This window comes from Neopelma chrysocephalum, unplaced genomic scaffold, assembly GCF_003984885.1.
Source record: "Neopelma chrysocephalum unplaced genomic scaffold, ASM398488v2 Primary Assembly neopelma1_94, whole genome shotgun sequence".
NCBI lineage: Eukaryota > Metazoa > Chordata > Aves > Passeriformes > Pipridae > Neopelma > Neopelma chrysocephalum.
Genome location: NW_020897756.1, coordinates 1,105,945 through 1,128,060, shown reverse-complemented (window position 1 = coordinate 1,128,060; position 22,116 = coordinate 1,105,945). Strand labels below are relative to the sequence as shown.

Sequence of the window (22,116 nt, the reverse complement as noted above, 5' to 3'; positions counted from 1 at the left end):
TTTCTCTTTTCTCTTTTCTCTTTTCTCTTTTCTCTTTTCTCTTTTCTTTTTTCTTTTTTCCCCTTTTGTTTTGCCTTTTCTCATTTCTTCTTCCTTTCCCTCTTCCCCTCTCCTCCCCCCCCTTTTTTTTTTTATTCCCTCTGCTTCCTCCCTGCTCTACCCCTCACCCCTTTTCCCCCTGTGGAATTTGGCAAGGGCAGGGATGGACAAGAGTGGGGATATCCCCGTGGCTCTGCCCAGCCGGGCTGGTGTGAGTGTTCGGGGTGCTGGGGGTGCTCTCAGTGACTGGCTCACCTGCAGGCACTGCCCTTACTACCACAGCCTTGCCCTGCCAGGGGCGAGGCTTGGTGTTTTGCCCAGTATTGGAGGGAAGAGACACGGTTTTTAATCACAGGGTGGTTATTTCGGGGAAGCAGGGGGTGCAGGAGGTGCTCTGCTGCTCCCAGCGCACAGGAGGGAACAATGGGGCCACTGTGCTGCCGAACGCCCCGGCTCCTGTCAGAAAGGTCCAGCGAGGGGTTTTCAGCACGTTTCTATTCCCCTGCTCAGGTATAATTACACAGGGGAACAAAGAGCCCTTCAAACCCACCCGCTCCCCCAGCGCAGCCCGGGGGCTCTGGGCACACACACGTGTCGGCTCCCGGTGGGGTGTGAGGGAACAGGGGCCATGTACACCCACAAAGGCAGCCCGGAGGGGCTGGTGACACTGGGCAGGGGCATGGGGACAAACCCTGAGTGCATCTCGAGCTTTCCTGGGAGCCATGGCTGGAGTGGAGACTCCTCTCCCAGAGTCACGCTCTTGGTGTGCCCCCAAGGCAGAAACCAAAGAACAAATCTCACCCCAAGGCAGAAACCAAAGAGCACATCTCACCACATCTCTCAGCACCAATCCTGCTTTGCTGTTTATTTAGCCATATGCTGGAGAGAGTTTGATGAACTGCCTTTTCTTCTGCCTCTGGCCAGGCCTGATGCAGAGGTGAGGGGCATCAATGGGAGAGTTCAGGCTTCATCCCTAAGCTGTCCCAGCCCAAACTGGCCAGGGCTGGAGGCTGGATTGAATGGGACATGGGGCAGGGGGGTGCTTGCAGCCAGGGTGCTGGCATACTTCATGCACAGCACTGCATGACACTGCCTGCTGCCCACGGTGCCCTGGGCAAAGCCACACTGGGATCCTGCTGAGCCCCACAGCCCTGGAACTGTGGATGAGCACCAGGGGTGTTGCTCAGCTCCTCCATGGGCGGCTCCACCGACACCAAGACCTCACTGGGCTCATGGGGAGGGACTTATGCTTAGCTTTTTCCTCCTCAGTGCTGATCCATAACTGCCTGCCTGGTTTGCACCCCAATTACTGCAGCAGTGCATGGAAATCAGGCCTGTGCTTTTCGAGCCCGGTTGTTTATTTAAGCTGTTTGAAAAGCTACTTTCCCTCCCTGGTGAATTCTGAGAAAACTATCCATGTGTTTCTTTTGAGAGCAGGATGAAAGCAGATTGCCAGCTCCCTCCATCCTACCCCCCCTCCAAGCTGGGCTCCTCAGAGCCCTCAGCAGTGCTCTAGCGGGGGGCTGGCCAGGGGGAGTCGTGTCCAATACTGACTCTGCAGCCCTAATCTGGTCACCAAGCCCCAGGTTGAACCTTGGGGCAGTGGTCCAGTGATGCAGCCTGATGGGATACTGCTGGCCCCTGGGCTTGGTCCTTCCCTGAGCTGCAGGGAGCCCAGAGCTTGCCAGGAATGAGCTTGTTTTCGACTCGTTTTGAGGAAAAAAACCCACAGAAAAAAGGAAACCTAACTTTCCACAGGCTTTTTGGCTGTGTGGCCAGGGCTGAGTGCCCAGGGCTGTGGGCACAGGAGCGTGGCAGTCTCCACCTCTGAGCAGCCCATCTCAGGACAGGGCCTAATAATACCTGCTCCTGGCACTGCTGGTGACATGGGCACCCATGGGTGTCTCCGGCTCACTCTGTCCTTAATGCTATTTGAGTTTCTTTTAAGGTCTGGCCAGCAGGGCCTCATGCCTGAGCAGTTCCTGATGCACTGGAAGACTCTTGAGCAGGTAATTGTAATTCCTCAGCAACCCAACTCAGTTTATTTTGGCCCCAGCATAGTTTTGCATCCTGACACCCAGCTGGGTAATTTATAGCTCTGTCAGAAAAAGGATAAAGTCAGCACAGGGTTTCTGGGCACTGCCCAAACCTGCAGCCCTGTGTGCTGGTGCCCTTGAAGGGATGCTCAGGGTAATGGGGTCTGTGGGCAGGGCTCGACCAGTGTGGGGGCTTGGTAGGGGGGACATTTTCTGGCTCATGATGCAGTAATTGGCCCCTTGGTTCAGTCTTGTTGGCCAAGCCCTGTTTGTGCAATGAACCAGCCCTTGGCTTCAGTCCCGGGGGCACCACGTTTCCAAGAAAAAGGGTTTTTTTCCTCTGTACCTTTCCCTCTACTGGGCAGAGCAGCATCCCCACATTCCCCATTCTGGGGGGCTGGGAATGCAGACCCTTACCCAGAGCAGCGTGGGCTGTGGCAGGATGGGTGCAGGTGGTGTGATGAGCGTGGCAGTGCTCAGCAGGCTGGGGGCTGTAGATTAGAGGCTGTGCTCTGTGTGCTGGGGCTGGGGCCGGGCCGGGCAGGGCTCACTAGATGGCAGCAGCTTCTTCCAAACGGGCAGCACAGTGTCACACAGCCCGGGTAGGGCGGGAGACAGAGCCGGAACGGGCTTAGTGTTCCTCTGGGATGTTGTGTCCTGGAGGGAAAGCCGAGCTTTTATTTTCTTCTGCATGTTTTTGAAGGTAACGCTCACTGCCGGGACCTCAGGTGGCTCCTTGGTGTGATGGGGCGCCGGGACGCCCCAGCTACACCCTGGATACTCGGAGCAGGGGGTGCCCATTGCCTTCGAGCCTCGCCATCGCCTGGGGACGCTTGTGCAACACCACGCCTGCACACGATGGAGGTTACCCTGAGCACCCTTGAAGCACTTGATGCTTTTCCTGAATCCCCAGCTCTTGGAGCGATGTGAAGGTTTTCTCATGCTTGATTTTATACCCGTGTTCCTGGCTGCCTTGGGGACAGGGAAAAGCTCCGTGTACAATTCAGGAGCACAGAGAAGAGCTGCCAGACGGGCTTTGCAGGCAGCCCAGCTCACCAGCGCCAGGGGGACGGTCCATGTTTCCTGAACACATGCTGGACTCCTGCAGGATCCGTCAGGGACAGGCGCTGCCGACTCGCGAGCGAGAACATGGAACCGGCTGGCGCCTGTCCGAGACATTTGTGTTAATCAGTGATTATGCAAATAAACAGCTCTGCCACGCTACCAGCTCTGCCACGCGACGTGGAGCATATGTTCCTCGTGGCAGGCAAGTGCCTCCTCCAGGAGCTGCAAAGCTCCTCGTTTCCACCGTGGGACCTGCTGTGAAAGGGAGATTAAAGGCAGCCCATGGCTGGTGGGGGAAGGCAGGAGCCCCTCGAGTCCCCTCCAGCCCTCCTGCCGCCGCCTCTCCCCTTTCCCCATGTGGCTTGAATTACTGCGGCCGTTTGCTTAATCCATCAGGCTTCAAGAATGAGCCGCTCGGTGCTTTCTTGGCCTCTCTGGCAAAGCACTGTGCTGTAAACATAACAAGGCAGGCTTGTTCCAAGCCCTTGAAGTCAACAGGCAGTGCTCCTCCTGCCCTTCGGGTCCAGGCTGCTGCTAAATATAGCTGAGGGTGCTTTCCATTCATAAAATGTGAATTATGCCCCGGCCTCTGAGGGAGGGAGCAGGCTGAGGAGCCTGTGGGCTCCAGACACTCCTGTGTGGCATGCAGGCAGTAACTAAAAGGTTTGGACCTATCCTTTCACAGCCCTCCAGCTCTTCCAGTAAATGGGGGAGGAAATGCTTTCTGGGGAGATATGGGGTATCCTCTGTTTGGGTTGACTGAAATATTTTCTTGCATCTCACCCTCAGTTACATCAGGGCTGGGGTGGATTTGCTGGGGAGGTGAGTGCAGGGGTCAGTAAGAGTGGGCTGCTGCCTCATGCAGCAGCCACACAGGGGAAGTCCCTGCTGCCCCCACACCTGTATAAGATACTCAAGCATTTCCCAGGAACAGGAGCAGTATGGTCTTGTACCACTGCTCCCAACTCCTAATGAGCACACTGGGACTTGCCACCTGCTCGAGGGACTTGCCTCCTTTTAAACCCCTGAGGATCTTCACGTGGTTACCCTTCCTCTGTCCTCCAGCCCTTTCCTCCACCAGCCCTTGGCTGTTGGCATGTGCTGTAATATTCTCCCAGAGTTTTTTCACAGCAGCTCCAGATGCACAGAGATCTGTCTGCCAACAGCTTTTCCGCCCTTTGTGAGGTTCCTATTTTGGGGAAGAAGAAACCCCGTGTCCTGGTGGAGTTTAGGGAGGTGCTGTCCCTTGGGAAGCCCTGGCTTAGGACCCTGGAGACCCAAGCTCTTGTATTCCCATGGGAGCCAGGACCACGCACAAGCTGCAGAGGGAGGAGGCCAAGACTCCAGGCATCACTGAACACCTCCCTGCTGGGTGGTGTGAGGCCACCCATCCCCTGCAGTCCCAAATTCAGCATCTGGAGACACAGTGTGGCAGGGGGTGCACACGGGGAGCCTGAGGATGGGCTGCATTCATGGCACTGCTGCATCTGAAATGCGCTGGATCGCACAAAACACGCAGGTAAGCTGGGTGATCATCCAGGGATGCCCATGTGAGCCTGCTGGGGTGCTGTGGGTCATGGGGTGCTGTGCTTCCCTCACTCCCCCGCCTTGAGGTCAGTGGGTTGAGCACCACTGTGGGTCTGCCAGTTGGGCTGTTTCAAGCCCCAGCTCAGGACTGCCAGACCAGCGGGTTTCCAGGTACACCATGGGCCTCTGGATGCCACAGAGATCTAAAGGCTAAATAAAGCTGCAAGACCCACTCTGCATAACATTTGGGTCTGGCTCCAAGAAATCTGGCTGCTTTTTATGGCATCTAGATCAGCAGTTTCCTGCTGATGCCAGCACTGCATTTCTGTGTCTGTCTAACTGTGTAAAACAACAGAGCTCGGTAGAGCCACGCCAGCTAGGGAGGAGCTGAGTTTCACAGGTTTTTTTTTCTCTTTTTCCCTTTTCCTTCTTAAATAACCCCATTTGGGCCTCCAATAAAAAAACCAAAACATCTGGTACTGGGTATTTGGCTGCTGGGAAGCAGCTCCTCATTATGAGAAGCACAGCAGCAATGCAGGGATTCCTGGTATGGATCAGTCACACTTAAGGTCGTGTTCATGCAGTGTCCCTGTCCCTCCTGGCCTTTGAATATATGGACTGAGGACACTGAGGGAGCTGTGGTGCTCTGTGCCAGTGTGGAGGTAAATCATGCAGGTTAGTAAAGAAGCAATCGCATCAGTAAAGAGTCCTTCAAGCCTGATTTATTGATGCTCTCATGTGAGATCTCAGCAGGGCGAGACGCTGCCGTGGCAAAGAGACAAGTCAGTAAATCACAGGAACATGGTGGATGTTTGATGAGTGGAGAGGACCCTTTGGCAGGGCCACCCCGAGCCCAGGATGGGGCACCCTGGCAGGGCTCAGGACCTCTCCCCAACCCCCTGGACGGGGTGCCCCAAGAGAGCTCAGGGCTGTTCCCCAAGCCTCTGCCTGCCCAGCTTGCTAGCTCTGCATGAAGAGGTGGAAGTTAGTCCTGGTGAACTCCTGATGGATGCTGTCAAGTAATTTGTCTGAGTCCTGGGGGACATCTGAGAGGACCTGCTGCCCTGGGACGCAGCTCTGCTCTGGGGTGTAGGTGAATGTGAAGGAGCTGGAGTAGATGAGGCCATCATCCCTGATCAGCAGGAGTGGGACAGTGAGGGGATATCGCAGCCACCTCCAGTCACTACCAAAGGCAGAGACGTCAGGGACGACACACACAAGGGACTTGGGGCTCCTGGGAACAGTGCAACAGAGGAAAATATGCATTAATCAAAGAGGGTCCCATGCAGGAGCAGCAGGCAGCGAGCCAGCACTTCTCCTCCACCCTGGAGCTCAGTGTGAAGCCTCCAGCCAGTTTCCTCTCTCCTCCCCAGGCTTTCATTCCTCTCTACCCGGGTTGCTTGGTTGTTTGCAGCTCCCTGAGGTCCCTGTCATCCCCCACCCACTGCTGTCCCCAGATTGCAGCCAGGGCAGAGAGCAGGCACCAGACTTGTCCCCTCCTCTCCTTGCAATGACCGTGCTTGGTCCCGCAGGATGGGCAGTGCAAGTGCCCCATTGCCAAGGTCTGCAGACATGTCCCTCCCAGAGCTGCCCAGTGCAGCCCAAACCTGGCTGCTGCTCCCTGCCTGCTCCCTGGCCCCCTCAGCCGTGTTACCTGTACATCGTCTCTGCTTCCACATCTCCGAACCAGACCTTGAGGTGTGTGTGGAAATACTCCCCCTGCACCTCCAGCATGGCCACGTCCCCGCCGCCCGTGAGCTGTGGTGGGCAGAGCGTGTGTCAGCGTGTTATGTGGTGGAATGAGCCAGACTCCTTCTTCCACAGGATGCTCTGCCTGCGCATCCCAACCCCACTGTGGCATTCCCGGGTAGTCCCACAGCATCCCAAAACCGGGAGATGCCAAGCACGGGTGCAAGGGCTCCGGAGCAGGAGCCACTACACAAGCAGGTGACAGAGAGGAGGGGGCAGTGCGTGGCTGTGCCCACCTGCAGGGCAGCGATGAGGGGCACGGGGCTGACGGGCTCACGGACGCAGGCCAGGCTCTCGCTGAAGGTGTATTCCACCGTCTCCGTGCTGATGATGGTCCAGCACGAGCCGTCATTCAGCAGCTCCCGGTTGGATTCCTTCGGGCAGGGAGATGCCTGCGGAGAGTCACAGCTCCAAAGACACTGCAGTGTGGACAGCAGGGGACTGGGAGGCCTGGTTTCTGCCCCCAGTGTCTTGGTTCCAGCAAGCAACTGCTTCGCTCACTGGGAAATGGGGATCGTGCTGCCTTTGCAAAGACCTTAGTGATGATGTCCCCACCAAAGCAGGTAGATGGCTTTGCAGTAATTCTGACCCTAATATGGATGCAAGACCCTCCCAGTGACATGTTCCCCAGCCAGAAGCAACACAGAGAGGCTTGGAAAGCACCTCGGGGGTCCTCACCCCTCCTGCAGTGCCATACCTGGAACTGGATGACTTTCTCTGTGGAGAGACACAGGTACATGCGGTCGCTGCCTTGGAACTGGAAGGCACACTTGTGGAGCTGGGAGATGGGCTCGTCCACGTCCAGCATGGCATACTGCTTCATCACCTTCCGGATGATCTGCGGGCGGCAGCATCCCAGCGCTGGCACCGTCCCTCGGAGCCACGGAGCTGGCCGGGTCCGTGTGCCCGGCAGCCGCAGGGATGGAGGCTTACCAGGGGCGGCAGTGTGACGCCGGTGGCCGTGCAGACCAGCTGGACCACGGAGCCGTAGCGGATATACCCTTCCCGCAGGGGGAACTCGCTCCGGGGGCAGCACTCATCGGCTGGCCGGGAGAGAGAGGCAGAGTCAGTGCCCCGGTCAGCCGGGGAGCAGGTTAACCTGGGCTGCCGTGCTGTGCACAGGCCCGGCGGTGCTCCCAGTGCTTTCTTACTGCTTTCTCTGCTCTGCAGGTGCTCACTGCCTGGAGAGACCAGCTCTCCCCGGGAGAGCGGCACTGGGATGCGGTACCTCGCAGGGACACCGCTGGAGGCAGTGCGGGCAGGAATGCTGCGGGGCTCTGGCCTCTTCCAGGCAAGTTACTGGCTTGGAGTTATGAACTGCCAGACCGGTACAGCTCTGGCTGCCCTCAGTGCCAGCGGGAAATAGAATCGGTTCCAGAGACACACCAGGAGCACCGGGCAGAGGTGAGACTGAGCCAGGTTCCCACATCCCCAAGCTAATTCCCACCCCTTTTGCCCCCAGGAACTGGCTTTGCAGGAGGGGAGAGTCAGAGCTGGAGACAGGCAGCCCTGGGCGTGGTTGGCATCAGTGGCCCCCGGAGTCCTCACCCAGGTGGAGGGTGAAGGCTGCCCACTGCCTGGCGCTGGCAATGAAGGCTCCCCCTTCCACAGACAGGTACCGGGTGCTGACGGTCTGGGAGCGCAGGCGGTTGAAGAGAGAGACTTTGGAGCCCGAGGAGATGCAGACTGTGGGGAAAGGTGGCTGAGTGAGTACCTGCCAGGTCTGGTGCCTCTGCCAAGCCAAGGGAGGACAAGCCCTGGCTCCTGGGGTACCCAGCACCCTCCCCGCTGCCCTTTCTCTGTGCGTGAGGGCAGGTGAGGCCACGGCGTGGGGAGCACGTTGGCATCAAGGCATTACACATTGTGGTGGCTGAACCGTTTGGAAAGGAGACATTAGTGTGTCCAGATACATCCTCTACTGGGGGTTCCCATGGGCTTGGGGTTCAGCCTGGAGCACTCCAGAGCCAAGCTGCGAGCACTCAGAGAGCATCCCACCCTGGGATGGCACCCGCCTTCCTCCCCACAGAGCCAGCCCTGTACGCACGGTCCGTGTTCTTCAGTGACTGCTTCTTCTGCGAGGGTTTGGAGATGACCTTGATGAGCTTGCTGTGGAAGGTGCCAATCTCCTGCCCATTGCTGAAGAAGAGCCTCAGGACCAGGCGGAAGTGCTTGCGCTTGTCCGTGTCCGAGATGTACAGTGCCTTGGCACAGCTGAACCCCTGCCAGGGGCAGAGAGGGGCTGCCAGCAGCTCCAGCCCAGCCCCGCCCCACCAGCCTTCCTCACCCTCCTCACCGCCCCACAAGGACATAATAGTGCCCTTTCAAGGAGCCCCGGGTTCATTTAAAGGGAGAAACGACCAGAGATGTTATTACAGGTGGAATGAAGAGCTGGGGATCGGCGGAGGCTTTATTTACACTGGGGTCAGAGAATCCCTCATGGAAATGAATGTTCACGTGTGATTTATCCCACATAACATGAGAAATCGCCCTGGGTTTATGGTTTCTCCCGTCCTGGCCGATATGCTGTGCCTTAGCAGCAAGGCAAGCACTGTGGACAAAGGCTCTTTCTGTGAGGTTCCTGGCCTAGCTCAGACCCTGTGCTCTTCAGGGACCCCAAATAATGCTTTTTCTCCTTTTTTCCCCCTCCAATCAAAAGATGCCAGAGCTCTGCTGAAGCTTTTGAACTTTGGGATCGACTGGGTTTTTTTAGCTGTTTATCCACAAATGAAGGACCAGCCTTTCATTGTGTAACAAGCAGCAGTGCTGCTCATCAGGAGAGGGGAGCAGGGCAGAGGGAGCTGCGCAGATTTGGGCAGCTCAACTGCCACAGGACTGTCAACCTGAAAAGATGGTGCCAGAGAAAGATGGGGATATTTGGAAGGCAGGGAGCCTGCCCAGCTGCCTGGACTGCTGCACATGTCACAACAGGGTGGCAGAGCGGGAGGGGGGAGCTGTGGTTTGGAAGGAAGGACTGCAACGACCTGAGGATGGGGATGGTGTGACGTCTCAAGGCATGGGGTGATGGTGGTGACAGCCCAGCCCCTGCATGAATGGGGTCCCCCCAGCCCCAGAGAGCCACAGGCTTTACCTTTGCATCTGGCTGCTCCTCAAAACTGAGCTTCTGGGTCTCCATCAGGCTGCTGCCCATGCTGTCCAGCCCCATGTACCCACACACCCGAAATCCAGTCTCTCCCAGGTCCCTGGCTGGAAGAGACAAGGAGAAGCACTCTCCAGTCCCCACACAGGCTCAGCTCTTCCTGGCATGGAAGGTGGCCCAGGCTCCAGCCCTGCCTGGGTCTGGATTGCAGGAGGCTCAGCCTTGAGGGGGAACAGGGAGTTTAGGGGGGGCAAAGATAATATAAAGTGGGTCACTCTTCCCTCTGCAGAGGCAGAGGGCAGCTCTCCATGGCACGGGAAGGGAGAGAGGAGAGTCCAGGGCTCCTGCCTGGCACTTACCTTTTATCTGCTCCTGTTTTAACTTCCATCCTGGCCCGCTCAGGTAAACACAAGGTGGGGGGCAGAAAAACCTGCAGAGACAAGAGGGCATTTTCTCACTGCCCTTCAGTCCCCAGAAAAGGTGCTCAGGGGTGTTGGGATGGCTGTGCTGAGGGTGGAGACCTTCACCAGGGCCCACTGGCACTGGGAGCAACCCTCTGCCCCCAGAGGTACGTGGTGCTCAGCGAGGGGCTGGGGACCCCCAGCTGGGGCTGTGGGCAGGGCTGGTTGGAGGCTTCAGGCTCTGCTACAGCAGCTGGCACAGCCTCTGCCCTGCACCCACTGCCTCCAGTGCCTGGCTCCAGCCTGGGGCAGCTGCCACATCGAATGGTGCCACTGGTGGCCATGAGCCCAGCAGCCACAGGATGGCCCCAGGACGGGAGGACAGGGACCCCTGCACCCCCCAGAGTCAAGGAGGGATCAGACCCCTGCCTCTGCCCGACTGCCATGTGGGAGTTTTGGCAGGTCGGGAACAGAGTTTGTATTCACAACCAGTTTTGGAGCCCAGTGCAAATAAATCTATAGCCAGGGGTTTGGAAACCTATTTTCCTGTGTTTTATTTGGGTTTCCACTGTCTTTGCACTTGGGTGAATGGTGCAAATTCATCCTCTATTGGTGCTGGATAAAGCACTAGCCGAGAGAACCCTGGTGCAGGGGGCTGGATATTTTGGAGCCCTAAAGTCCTGGGTACGGGTTTATTTAAACAAGTCATCCACAGCACAGGCCCCTGACTCCCACTGTGAAGGAAAACAGCACCAGCACCTTTCAACTTTAACCTGGGAGCTCTGTGCAGGTTTTCTCTCCCTTTCCAGACCTGGCATCTGATTGTTACGCTCATCCCCTGCACAGGATCTGGAGCAGAGGAAAGAGGCTGTCCCAAAGGCTCAGTGATGAGAGGGCTCCCTCCTGGCTGGAAGACTCAGTCCCGAAATAACATCTTTACCTGTGGAGCAGCAGCCCCTGGCAGGAGACTGGATGTGGTGAGGACTTTGTAGGCACAGCCAGCCCATCCTAGAGCTGTCTCCTGGGGTGGCTGGGGTCTGGGTGGTTATGCCTTAGAGGCTGAGCTTGTCGCCTCATAGCTATTCCACACTCGATAATAACGGAGGAGTATTTATATCACAAGGATTAATGGAGAGTTAATTATATTGCAGTGCTGCAGTCTGATGTCACTGCCCAGGAGCAGCAATTTTGGAGATTCAAGCCAGAACCTCAAGGTGTTTTTGCAGTGTGGGAAGGATTTTCAAAAATAGTAGCGTTTTTGGAGACCATGGGCATTGATGGAAATGCCCCAGTCCCTGCTGATTTTAAGATGAGAGTTAACAGGGCACTTGAAACAGTAACCTTTCATTCTTGGGGGTTAAGACTTGAATAGTATCTTTGCTTCTTTTACTTTGTCTTCCCTTACCACTTCATGGAAGGAACCTAACCACTGGGAATGTCTAACTGGGATGGATGCAGGTGGGGGCTAATATCTTCCTTGTGTTATTCAGTTCATGAAGGCTAAACCATGGCTTTGGATCGTGAGGTCGTGAGTGAATGGAGAGGGGATATGTCCAATCATTTGCTTCACCAGCTTGGACCAGGGAAATCCAGCAAGGCTGGGGTTGAGCTTTAGCAGCTGGGTTTGGAAGTGGTCGTCGGAGAAGCTGGAACAACCTCCCACCTTTTTTCGTTGCCGTACGACTTCTGTGCGACCTTGGCGTGCAGGATGAGCACGGTCTGGTCTGCTGGCAGCTGCAGGTACCTCCGCACGCCGTCCCGGAGCAGGTTGGCTTGGTAAGGGTTGGACCTGCAAGACAGCAGTGCCCCAGTACTGTGACACCAGAGCTGGCCCCTTGCCCAGCCCTGCGCCGAGCAGGGAGCCTGGAGATCCCTCCCTGTCCAGCCTGATGAGGGAAAGGCTTTCCCATTGGAAAGCTCTGGAGTTCAGCTGCTCGAAGACTGGGGCTGGCATTGAAAAATATAAAGTCTGGATGATGGAATAACCAGTCTGCTGTTGAACACACACAGGGCATGTGTGTTGTGTTATGTTAACAGCTCTGAAACAAGCATTTCTAAGGCTTTCAGCCCTGTGCAATGGTGGCAGTGCTCTAATCAGTATTAATTTGTTTTCCCACCTGAAGTGCTTGTTGCTGTATGGCTTTTTGGTGAGTTGGGAAGTGATGCTGCTGAGCTGTGAGTGCAGCCCGGGAGCTGCCACGTGAGCAGCTCATTGCCTTCTGCAAGGGCTGTTGGGTGAAAAGAGCTGCATTTTTCTCTGATACCTAAGAAGTCGATGGTTTTGCTGATTGTTTCTGCTCTATTAACCAGAAGGCGTTCCCATGCACCCAGCATTTAACTCTGCTAACGTAGTAGGTTGGGTGTTGACCGGCTGGAGAGGGATGAGGTGAGGCCAAGCACAAGGTGCCCTGCTCTGACAGCTGGGACACGTGGGCAAGGATTGGGTGGTGCAAGGAGAGGGGGGAGGGCTCTGGTGTGTCAACTGGGGAGACCTTCTGTGGTGCTGACTTGCCTTCAGAGAGGTGAGACCACTCACCTGAACAACACCAGCTCCTGCCCTACCGAAAGCCCCTAAACCCCCTCAGTTCGGGATAAGAGCAATCCCTGAATCTGGGATAAAATATTTGGCTGGATAAGAGGAAATCAGAGGAGAGGGAAGGGGAGCTCCCTGGGTAGGAGCCTCTCCTTGGCACATTTGCCAATGTTTGGGATGTGGCCACTGGGCACACTGCTCCAACCAAGGGGACCCAGCCTGGCTGGTTATGAGAAGTTCTTGAATCTCATATCAGAGACAGAGATAAAGCAGTGGCCAGAGAAGGCTGTGAAGCCCCAGGCACAGCAGAAAGCACATTCTGGAGTCACTGGTTGAGAGCGTCTGGGGACCATGGGCAGTGCTGGGGGATGCCTTGGAGGAAAAGTGGTGAGCATGGGGGCACCAGCCACAGCCACCCAGGGAAAACCTTGCAAGAGGTTTGCAGTGGAACATTCCCATTAAACACAGTCTCTCTTCCTCTTAAATGGGCTAGAAATGGAGAATAATTGAGGACATAAATGATCAGATGTGTGAAGATGGGTAAGTCTGATGTTGCCATCACTCCAAGGAAGGCTGTGGTGAGCTCTCCTGGGCTCAGAGGTCAGAGCAAGCTCCCAGGGAGAGAAGCAGCAAGCAGTCAACCCAAGCAGCCTTTTAGAAGAGTTCACCTGCCAATTCTGTCCTTCCCAGTGCAACATATGTATTTTAAAAAGGCTGTGCCCCCTACAGCTTTTAGCACCCATGGTACAACTCACTTTAAACACATATCACTTCAGCTCCAGCTTTCCCACCTTTGGATGGAGCTGATAACTACTGTCCTATGTGGCAGACAAACACATCTCCCATACAAGCAAATATTTACCCAGTGTCTTCTCTGGATAGTCCCGTGGGGACCTGACACTTTGCACTCCACAGATGTGCTCTGTTCCATGACTAGACGGGCAAGATAATCTCCTGCCCTCCTTGTTCTCAGTTTTTATCCTAGACGTGTGAGCTGCATCACCAGCAAACATAAATCAACAGAGCTCTGCCAAAATCAGATTTACAGCCACTGCCAGTGTCACTCACAGCATTAGTGCTGCTGCTCTGTGCCTGGAAAATGAATGTTTTATGGCCATTCCTGACTGCAGAACAGACTCCACACACGGCTCTGCTCGTGTGGCAGCCCCGGTGCTGCTGCCAGCATAGGGCTCTGGGCTCAGCCCCAGCTCACCCCACAGCACTCGTGGCAGGGCAGGAGGGTCTCCTTTCCGAAGGCTGTGTCTGTCCCCTCCAACTCTCCATTCTGGTAGACTCCTGCTCCAGCACACTGAAGCTCAGCTCTATCAACCAGTATCCCCCCAGTGCCTGCTCCAGGGTGGCTTACTTAGTCTTGCTGAAAAGCTTCACTCCAGCTTTTCCATCCAATGAATGGTTTATATCTTTGCACAGCCAAAGAGATCCTGTAAGAAAGTTATTCCATCTTTTTCCATAATGGCAATCTGCAGCTGTCTCACTCCTCAGCTGCCAAGCAATGGTGTGATTTCAGCTTTGATCTGCCTTTGCTATTTTTCCCTTCATATAAAAGCAGCCTTTGGGAATATCTCTGCAAAAGTTTTTATTTGTTTTGGGTTTGTTTGTTTGTTTTTTACAGAACTACTGATTCTGATTGGGATAAATGTAGAAATGGATCAAGGAAATTGGCCTGACCCTGGATACTCTTTTACACTGATGCAACACGGTGTTAAATGAGTACTGAACCTTGTTGGCTTCATTCAGCAGCATTTCACCCTCAGTTTGTCAGAGACAACAGGCACAGAGCAGGGAAGAACCAGGCTGGGTGTGTGAATTTTTTCCTGGTGAGTCTCATCATCCATTCTGTGTAAAATTAGGAGTGTAGCTTTGGGTCCTTGTGTATCAGCTGCAGAGACACGTGCTTCATCCCTGTTAGTGTTACCCACCAGCACCAACACGCTCACCAGTGCCCATCCATATAGCCTGGGGTCTCCCTGTGGGGGTCCTGGAGGGAGCTTCTGCCATTAACCCATCCACAGAGTATGGAACAGCCTGGTACCGAGGCCAGGCTGCAGCAGGGAGTGTTCAGCCAAATTGCCAAACCCTGTGGATTAAGACATGTGCTGACAGAGTGGCCAGCAGCAATGCCTGCTCTGCAGAGCCTCCCACAGCACTGGCTTAGGGCAGGGCCAGGCTTGTGCAGGTATCACTGCTCCCTGCCATCCGTACGTAATTCCAGAGGCACGTGGGTTACTGCCCCGAGCCTACTAAAGAGCCTTCTGGAACAACTACCCACATGCTGTTTACTGCTTGAAGCGGGAAAGTGCATGCCAACAGCAGGTAAACAGATTGTAGTTCTTCAGACTTGATATCTAGCTGCAGGAACAGCTACCTAGAAACTTGGTTTTCTTTTCTTTGTCTGTTCTCTGCAGCCATTGCCTTTCAAATTTGGGGGCTAAATTGTTTCAGTGCTCTGAACAGTGCTCACCATTCTGCCCACAGAGGCGACCACCCAGCATCCATCACCTGGTTTAAATTTACCTTCAGAGAGTAAAAGGGCTATTGCTAAAGAAGCTCAATATACCCACTTGGCTCCCCCTGGCACCTACAGCCTCCTCGGGGTTACAGGGAATTATTCACTCCTTCTGACATTTATTATATTAAATTATTAAAATGCTTTGGTTGTAGTGCAGTGTTAGTTCAGTGTCATGTTTGCAGCTCTGCACGGGCCGGGCTCTTACAGCTCTGGCTAAAAGCTGCCTTTTCAGAGCCTGAGGTCTTGGCTGGGGCTCAGCTGCTCTCCACACAGTTGGGCATTATGTGGAAAGAGGGGGAGGGAGAAAGAGGGGAGCCACCACCTTTCTGCTACACCGATTTCTGTAAGCCTTTCGCCCTCCCTGCTCAGCCTGGCATCACTTACCAAGGCTTTTCCTTTGCTTTAAGCCAGGATGTGCCCCAGGAGAGGGTGTGAGCGTGTTTGCAGTGCATCTCTAGGGTGGCTCTGCCCTGGTGCTTGAGGTGGGAAAGACCCAGGGGCACCTGGGGGGATTTGCAAGCCCTGGCCGTGTTGCTGTGCCCTCTCTCATGGGAAACACAGCAGAAAAGCAGGAGTGCCCTGTGTGCTTTTTATGGGAGACACGCAGCTGGACCACCTTGCAAAGGGCTGTTTCATGTGGGCACGCGGGGAGCCCAGGCAGGCGCCGGGAGGCTTTGGTAGGGCTGGAGCCTGCAGTCACATCACTGATTTTAGGAGAACTGATGTTTAACACCACAGCTAAAAATTAGCCCTCGCCTTCCCAGCGGCAAGTGTGGAGACATCACTCAGGGCTTTGTCCTGCCTCCAGCTGGGAAACGCAGCTCCCTGTGTGGGACATATCCCGGTCCTCACATCACCTCCTGTGTGTGCACCCCTGGGCAGCCACAGGGGCAGAAAAAGCAGTTTAGGAGCACTGGGAGAAGCAAACTGCCCTCTGCCCTGCTGCTTTCCAGTTCACTGAGCTTCACCAGCTCCGTGTGCAGAGGAAGGGATCCGATATTTTTGGTCCCCTGGGAATAAAAGTACCCGACTCAGGAGACCAAAATACAATCCTGGCAGCTATTGTTTAGAAACTGGGTCTTCAAATCTGCTCTTTATACAAGAACTGTAACTTGCAGTAACAGTGTCCTCAAGTGCAGGTAGCACTGAATTGAAGTGCAGATATTTAATTTGCTGCTTTTCCTCCCAGAAAAGGAGCTGCCATTTGCCTCGCTCAGGACACAGCTGCCCTGCAGCTTGCTGGGGACTTGCTGCCACAGAGGGCAATTGTTCTTCCCTGAGCTTGGGGAAACCAAATGTCCTAATAAAAAATATCCATTTTAGAGGTCCGGGTTATATTTTGTACAGAGCAGGGGAGAAAACGCCTGCAGTGCTCTTGGGTATGGAGTCAATGCAGTGTTTATGCAAAAGGAAAAGCCATTAGAAATCACAGAAATGAGAAGCCTGCAGTTTCTGGCTTCCCTCATTTTTCAATACCTCCTTTAATCCAGACCAACCCAACCCACAGCCCCTGTATATGCATGGGTATTTATAAATCCTATATTTTCCTCACTGCACACACAAGTGAAATTCAGCCTTTTCTGGGCCTGGGGGATTTGTCGACCACACCAAGGGCAAACAGCAGCCAGAACAGGAAGCACAGAAATCCTGCGGCAGTGAACTCTGTGGGGAGCGGGGACCAGCTGGGGTGGTCACCCCAGCAGCACCAACACCCCCAAAATGCCCAAGTTTGGCAATGCAGTATTGGCTCATCTGCTAGAAAATTCAGATAGCAGGGGTGATCTACTGTAGTCTCCTTTTTCTGTTCCTCCTGTTGGTGCAAAGAGGAAGGGAAGTGCTGTTAAAGCACTGAAAGAGTCCCATAAAGCACTAAAGGTGGTTCCTGCCACCACTAGACTGATGTAAGTGCTGGGAAGAGGTGGAGGGCTGGGCAGGGCTATTCCAGGATTTCTAAGAAGTCTCTGCTGATGATCTCTATTGCACATCAGTTGACTTTCTTGATGATAGCTCAGCCTGAGGGTCTACAGCCCTCCAACACCTGGTCTGCAGCTCCTTGGTTCAAACCCACCTCCCCACACTGCAGCCACTACCTGCAGAGGTTCCTAAACTTCCAGGACACTGTAGGTCAAATGGATATTAAACTTAGACTCTCCTGTTTCCAGAAGCTTTTGAGTTTAGGGGGCTCTCAGGTGTACTCCCACAGCAGGGGAAGAGGAAATTGAAAAAAAAAAAAAAAGAAAAAGAAAAACAAGAATAAAAAAAGAAACAATGAAATTAAGAAAAAGAAAGGAAAAAAAAGAAAAAAGGAAAATATAAAGTAAAGGAAAAAGGAAAAAATAAAATAGAGATAAAAAGAAAATATAAAGTAAAGGAAAAAGGAAAAAATATAAAGAAAAAAGCAAAAGGAAGAAAAAGAAAATAGAATGAATAGAAAGGAAAAAAAGCGAAAGACAAAGAAAAATATAAAAAAATAAAGGAAAAAAGTAGGAAAAAAAAAGAAAACCGGGGGAAAAAGGGGCGGAAAAGAAAAAAAAATGAAATAAAGAGAAATAAAGGAGAAAAATAAAAGAAAAATAAAGGGAGAAAAAGGGAAAAAAAAAAGAAAAAAAGACTAAAAGCGGCAGGCCCCTCCCCGCCAGTGAGCTCCGGGCCGTCCCGGGCCGCGCACCCCGCGGTGCCGGTTCCACCTGCGCGCAGCTCCCGCGGGACCCGCACGGGCACAACGCGCGGGGCGGGGGCAGGTGGGACCCCCCGGGCCCCCCCAAACCGGGGCAGGCGGATGGAACCCCCCCTTCCCACTCCTGGCGCTGCCCCGGGGCCGGGCCGTGCCCGCCCCATCGCCCCCCCCGCTCCCCCGCCTCGTTAAATGCCCGGCGCCGCCGCGCCCCGCACCGCGTAGCTCCGCGCCCCGCACCGCCCGCACCGCCCTACCTGAGCCAGCAGCGCGGCGGGGAGCGGCTCCGCGGCCGGCACGGGTGAGTCGGGGGCTCCGCGGGCGCCGCCGACCCTGCGGGAGGGAGAGAAGAGGAGGAGGGTGAGGAGGGTGCGGGTGAGCCCAGTCTCGACCCCCATCCCGGTGCAGGTCCCGATCCCGATCCCCATCCCGGCCGGTGGGGCTGTGAGCGGCGCCGAGCGCTGCCGCGAAGGTTGGCAGCCTCCGGGGAGCTTTTCCTTGGAGTGGGGCTTTTCCCTTGGACAGGAAGGGGGGCGGCGATCCTGGGCGTCAGGAGCAGAAAGCAAAGCTGGGAGGAGGGGAAGAGCAGAGCTTTTGCCCCAGAGGGTTTTTCCCCACATTCTGCGGGTTGGAGCCCTCCCGACACTCGACTGTGCGGTGCCCTGGGCTGGGGTATATCCGTGGGGCAGTTAGGGCATGGTACCCGCTCGGTCCGTCGCTGCTGTGCGAGGGATGTGAACTCTTCCCTGCCGCTGGGATGGCTCAGCCTGCCTGCCCTGCTCACCTTTTGCCTAGCTGTCGGGCAGGTTCCTGCTTACACAACCGAGGATCTCTTTTAGCAGAGAATAATAAGGTCAGGTACACCTGGGCAAGGCGTACTGAGCAATAGGAAATAGAGATCCTGCAGAAAGATAAGCTCAAAAGTGTGCCCTAAGTTTGTTAAGCACCGTTTCTGCACGACTGGAAAATTGGGTCTGTGCATACTCGTAAATGTGTTTGCACAAGCAATCACTCACCTTCGGCTTATCATTCCAACAGTTTCACGGGATAAAATTAGCTTTGGGCACTTTTGTTCCAAGCAATTACATGGGAAAACTTGTTTGGAAAATCAGATTAATCCGCACTCATCGTGTTTGTGCGAACACGCAGCCGTCTGAGATAGATGGAGCTGAGCAGATACACGAGGTGCTGGTATTTACTCTGCTGGGGTTTTGCCCCTCGTTCTGCAGGGACAACCTTTGCTGTGATGCTCAAAGCTGCTGAATCCATCCAGGAGTCAGGCTGAAGAGTGGGAAACTGTGTGGTTGAGGAGGCTGGCAGGGAAATGGGACTGTCCCCCATCAATGGAAGCCACCTCATGTTTGCAATGAGACTGGGGGGGAGGGAGGTCCAAGAGAGGGGCCAAGCCCCAACTCTGAGAGGACTTCACCTCTTCTGCTTAAACCCACAGGATTTTTGCTTCACTTAAACTCGTATTATTAATAAAGTTACTGTGAAGTTCTCCCTGTGGGACCCCTCCCTCTGGGTCCCTCCCTGTAGGACCCTCCCTGTGGGACCCTCTGTAGCATTTCTTGATAGTTGATTTTTTTTTTTCCAAGAACAGGAGCAATTAATCCCAGGAAGTGAGCGTGCAGGTTCTCAGTAACAAGTAGAAACTGCATTTCACAAGCAGATTCTTGTGAATTCCGCAGGAATTCATTAGATTGGCATTTGATATCAGCGAAAAGGTGTGTGGGGGGGAAAGCTACTCTGAGATCTCAGCCCTGATATTTGCCACCAGGATATAGATAAATTTGGCCTCATCCGAAATGCAAATTGGCGTCTGGAAAGCCTTGCGAGGGATCTTGGTGTTTGCAGTAAAACGACATTTTCCATCAAAGCAGGGAGGGTTCTGCTGCATCCAACCGGAAAAAGCTGTTGTTGATTTTTGTGGAAGTTGTAACTTTCATTTGTCGCTGAAGAATTAAAGAAGCTGTGTGTGCTCAGGGCAAGATGGGCTCGGGAGCTGCTCTGGTTGGCGATGGCAGAAAAATGAGAAGCTGTGGCCAACAAGGCAGCCTGTTGTAAGCAATCTGTGGTCACAGAAGATGTTTGTGCTCCGATTGCTCATAACATAGCATTTCCCTTGAGGTTGGCATTAGGGGTTAAAGGTTTTCAAGAGAACTCTTTGTTTAAACATCTTTAAAGTTTCCAATAGGGGCCCCTTTGTTCGCTCTGGAGCAGCAGTGCCTGCCCTGTTAAAAACTCAGCACTCATAAAATGCCATTTACAAATGCCTGATGAATAGGGCTGAAACATGGAGGGCAGATAAGTAGAGTTTGTATCTACACACACATGGGAATTACAGAGTAGCCCTACCATGAGTGAATGAATGGAACCTAGGGAAAATATGTCAAAAAAAATAAGATGGAGTGCTCATAAAGAAACTTATAAAAGTCAGCTGCTCCCCCAGCACCAGTCGGTCCCTCTCGTGCCAGATGTCACACGCGTCTCCTCCAGCCGTGCCAGGAGGCTGAGGGGCTCCTGCCACTTGTCAGTAATCGTGTTTTCTCCACTTTGGGCCCAGACAGTAGCAAATTGAGCACTCGGGCTCCACTGAGAGCTCGCACAGCTGCCATAAGGGCTCCATTGATCAGTCGGGCACAGGGACCCCGACTCGGTGCTCTCTGTTACCTGCTGTGGGCGGGCAAGCGTCGCCCATCTGGGGGTACTCGGGCACAGATGTACCTTTAGGTGTCAAGTAACAGTTCTAGCTCTTAGAAGGCTTTGGTCCCCTTCAGTCTTGAATAAAAACAAAGGGTTTCAAACCAGCCCTGTTAAAGGAGAGGGTGTAGGTGTGTGCTTGGGAGACTCCAGAGGCTGGTACACAGCGATGACAATGTTTCCATATGGGATGCTCCAGACTGCCTTGCCTGATCCTGTGCCTGAAGCTTTTCTGGTTCTCACACAGCTTGTCCTTCCTGGTGGTTTTTACTGGAGGCTGGACCCATCTTCCCTAGCAACTTTCTGCCATTGCCTCTGCCTCTTTATCTGCAAGCTTCTGATCCTCTCGCCTTGCAAGCACTTGGTTGTGCACATGAATCCACCCCTAGCCTGGTCCTTCTGGTGCCCATCAGGGAAATGCATAGGGCTCAGTTGTTGTCCCTTGCAGAGAGGAGGCAGTAACTTGTCTTCTCTCCAGATTTCAGCTTTCCTTTTTCTGGGCTGTGTTGTGCTGGTTGATTGCCAATTCAGGAGTCTTTGACTGTAGTCTGTGGACCCATAGGAGTCCATGGTCTATGGCAGGAACCAGTGGGAGCAGATCTGTTGACAGCAGAGTTAACCCACCGTACAAGAGTCTGTGTCTGGGCTGGAAAATTAGGCAGGGTCCAGAAACTGAAAAATGGAATGGGCATTCAAAGCTCCTACACTTGCAGCTGGACTCGGATGGCTTCCCCAAAGTGTTACCTGCTCTTCAGCATGGGTAGAAGTGAGGCCACAGCCCACTGTGATGCTGGTGGGAGCTGTTCTCTGGTCACACCTGTGGGGTGACGGCATCCCAGTCCTGGGACAGCAGTTCTCCTGCTGTCAGAGGAACATGGAAGCTGCAAAGTTAGGTGGGAGACGTTTCCTATGCTACCTTTGAGGTCTCCCTGTGAAGAGTATCTACACAAAAAATTTAGCCAGGGACAAAAAGTCTCCGCGTGCCTTTCCACAGCCACCAAACGCTCCTTGCTTTCTGCTATTTCAATTAAACACATAGCAGGATGGGTAGGATAAAGGGGAGAGGCACAAGAATATTCTCCTGGCGTGTTTTCTTATGCCAACACGTTGAGTCACCTCTCCAGAGTGAGAAATATGATATAAAGATTTAGAGAAGGAGGTCAGGCAATGACTCTGTGATTGCGGGGCTGCAGTAGCAGGCGGTGTCTGTGGTTGTCTGTGCCATGTAAACTTGCTGGAGGTCAGCTGGGGATAATGGTCACAGCAGATTCGGGAGACAGATGTCCTGCTAGTAACAATGAATCTCCTTGCTTAGAGATACCAGCTCTGCTGCATCAGGAGCTCAGCTGACAAACTGCACCAGCCCAGGAGCTGGTTTGGGCCATTTCTCTTTCCTTTGCGGTTGAACATGCATATTTCTGGGGAAAAAAATGCTTCCTAACACCTTCCTCACAGAACAAGAACTTGGGCAGTGGATTGCTGCCTCAGCTTCTGGATGGCCCAGACGTCCTTCCCTCCAAAGTTTGAAGTCTCTTGGCCCAGCACAGCTGTCCTCCAAGGGCCTGTTTGCAGAAGAGCATTTTCTTTGTAAAGAGAGTCAGTGAGGTGCACACGTCCCCTGTTGATCACTCTTCATCAAAATCAAAGTATTCCAAGATCTCTTCAGTCTTGCATAAAATACCAGTTAGGAGCATGGCTGAGTTTGCCTGTTGTGCAACTCAGGCGTCAAGTGCAGCCTAAAGGTCTCGAGTGGGACAGGAAG

The 22,116-nt window shown here is 53.9% G+C and overlaps 1 protein-coding gene across 1 annotated transcript; it reads right to left on the bottom strand.

Annotated features, from left to right (window-relative positions):
- Nucleotides 1–5,627: 5,627 nt before the first annotated feature.
- RBPJL (recombination signal binding protein for immunoglobulin kappa J region like) lies at nt 5,628–20,352 on the bottom strand. Its single transcript, XM_027693851.1, has 12 exons — nt 20,325–20,352; nt 17,909–17,984; nt 11,578–11,703; nt 9,873–9,943; nt 9,505–9,620; nt 8,461–8,635; nt 7,965–8,102; nt 7,350–7,459; nt 7,114–7,254; nt 6,653–6,808; nt 6,322–6,425; nt 5,628–5,901 (listed from the first exon to the last, which is right to left on the bottom strand). Exons 1-12 carry the CDS (start codon nt 20,350–20,352, stop codon nt 5,628–5,630), a joined length of 1,515 nt encoding a protein of 504 aa, XP_027549652.1.
- Nucleotides 20,353–22,116: the final 1,764 nt, after the last annotated feature.

Excerpts from the sequence above, each read along its gene's own strand:
- RBPJL (XM_027693851.1), bottom strand. The coding sequence starts at position 20,352 with ATGGGCGACGCTTGCCCGCCCACAGCAG. Across the intron at positions 7,255-7,349 it reads GCGTCACACTGCCGCCCCTG|ATCATCCGGAAGGTGATGAA; the intron begins GTAAGCCTCCAT and ends TGCCGCCCGCAG. Across the intron at positions 5,902-6,321 it reads GAAGCAGAGACGATGTACAG|GAGCCCCAAGTCCCTTGTGT; the intron begins GTAACACGGCTG and ends CACTGTTCCCAG.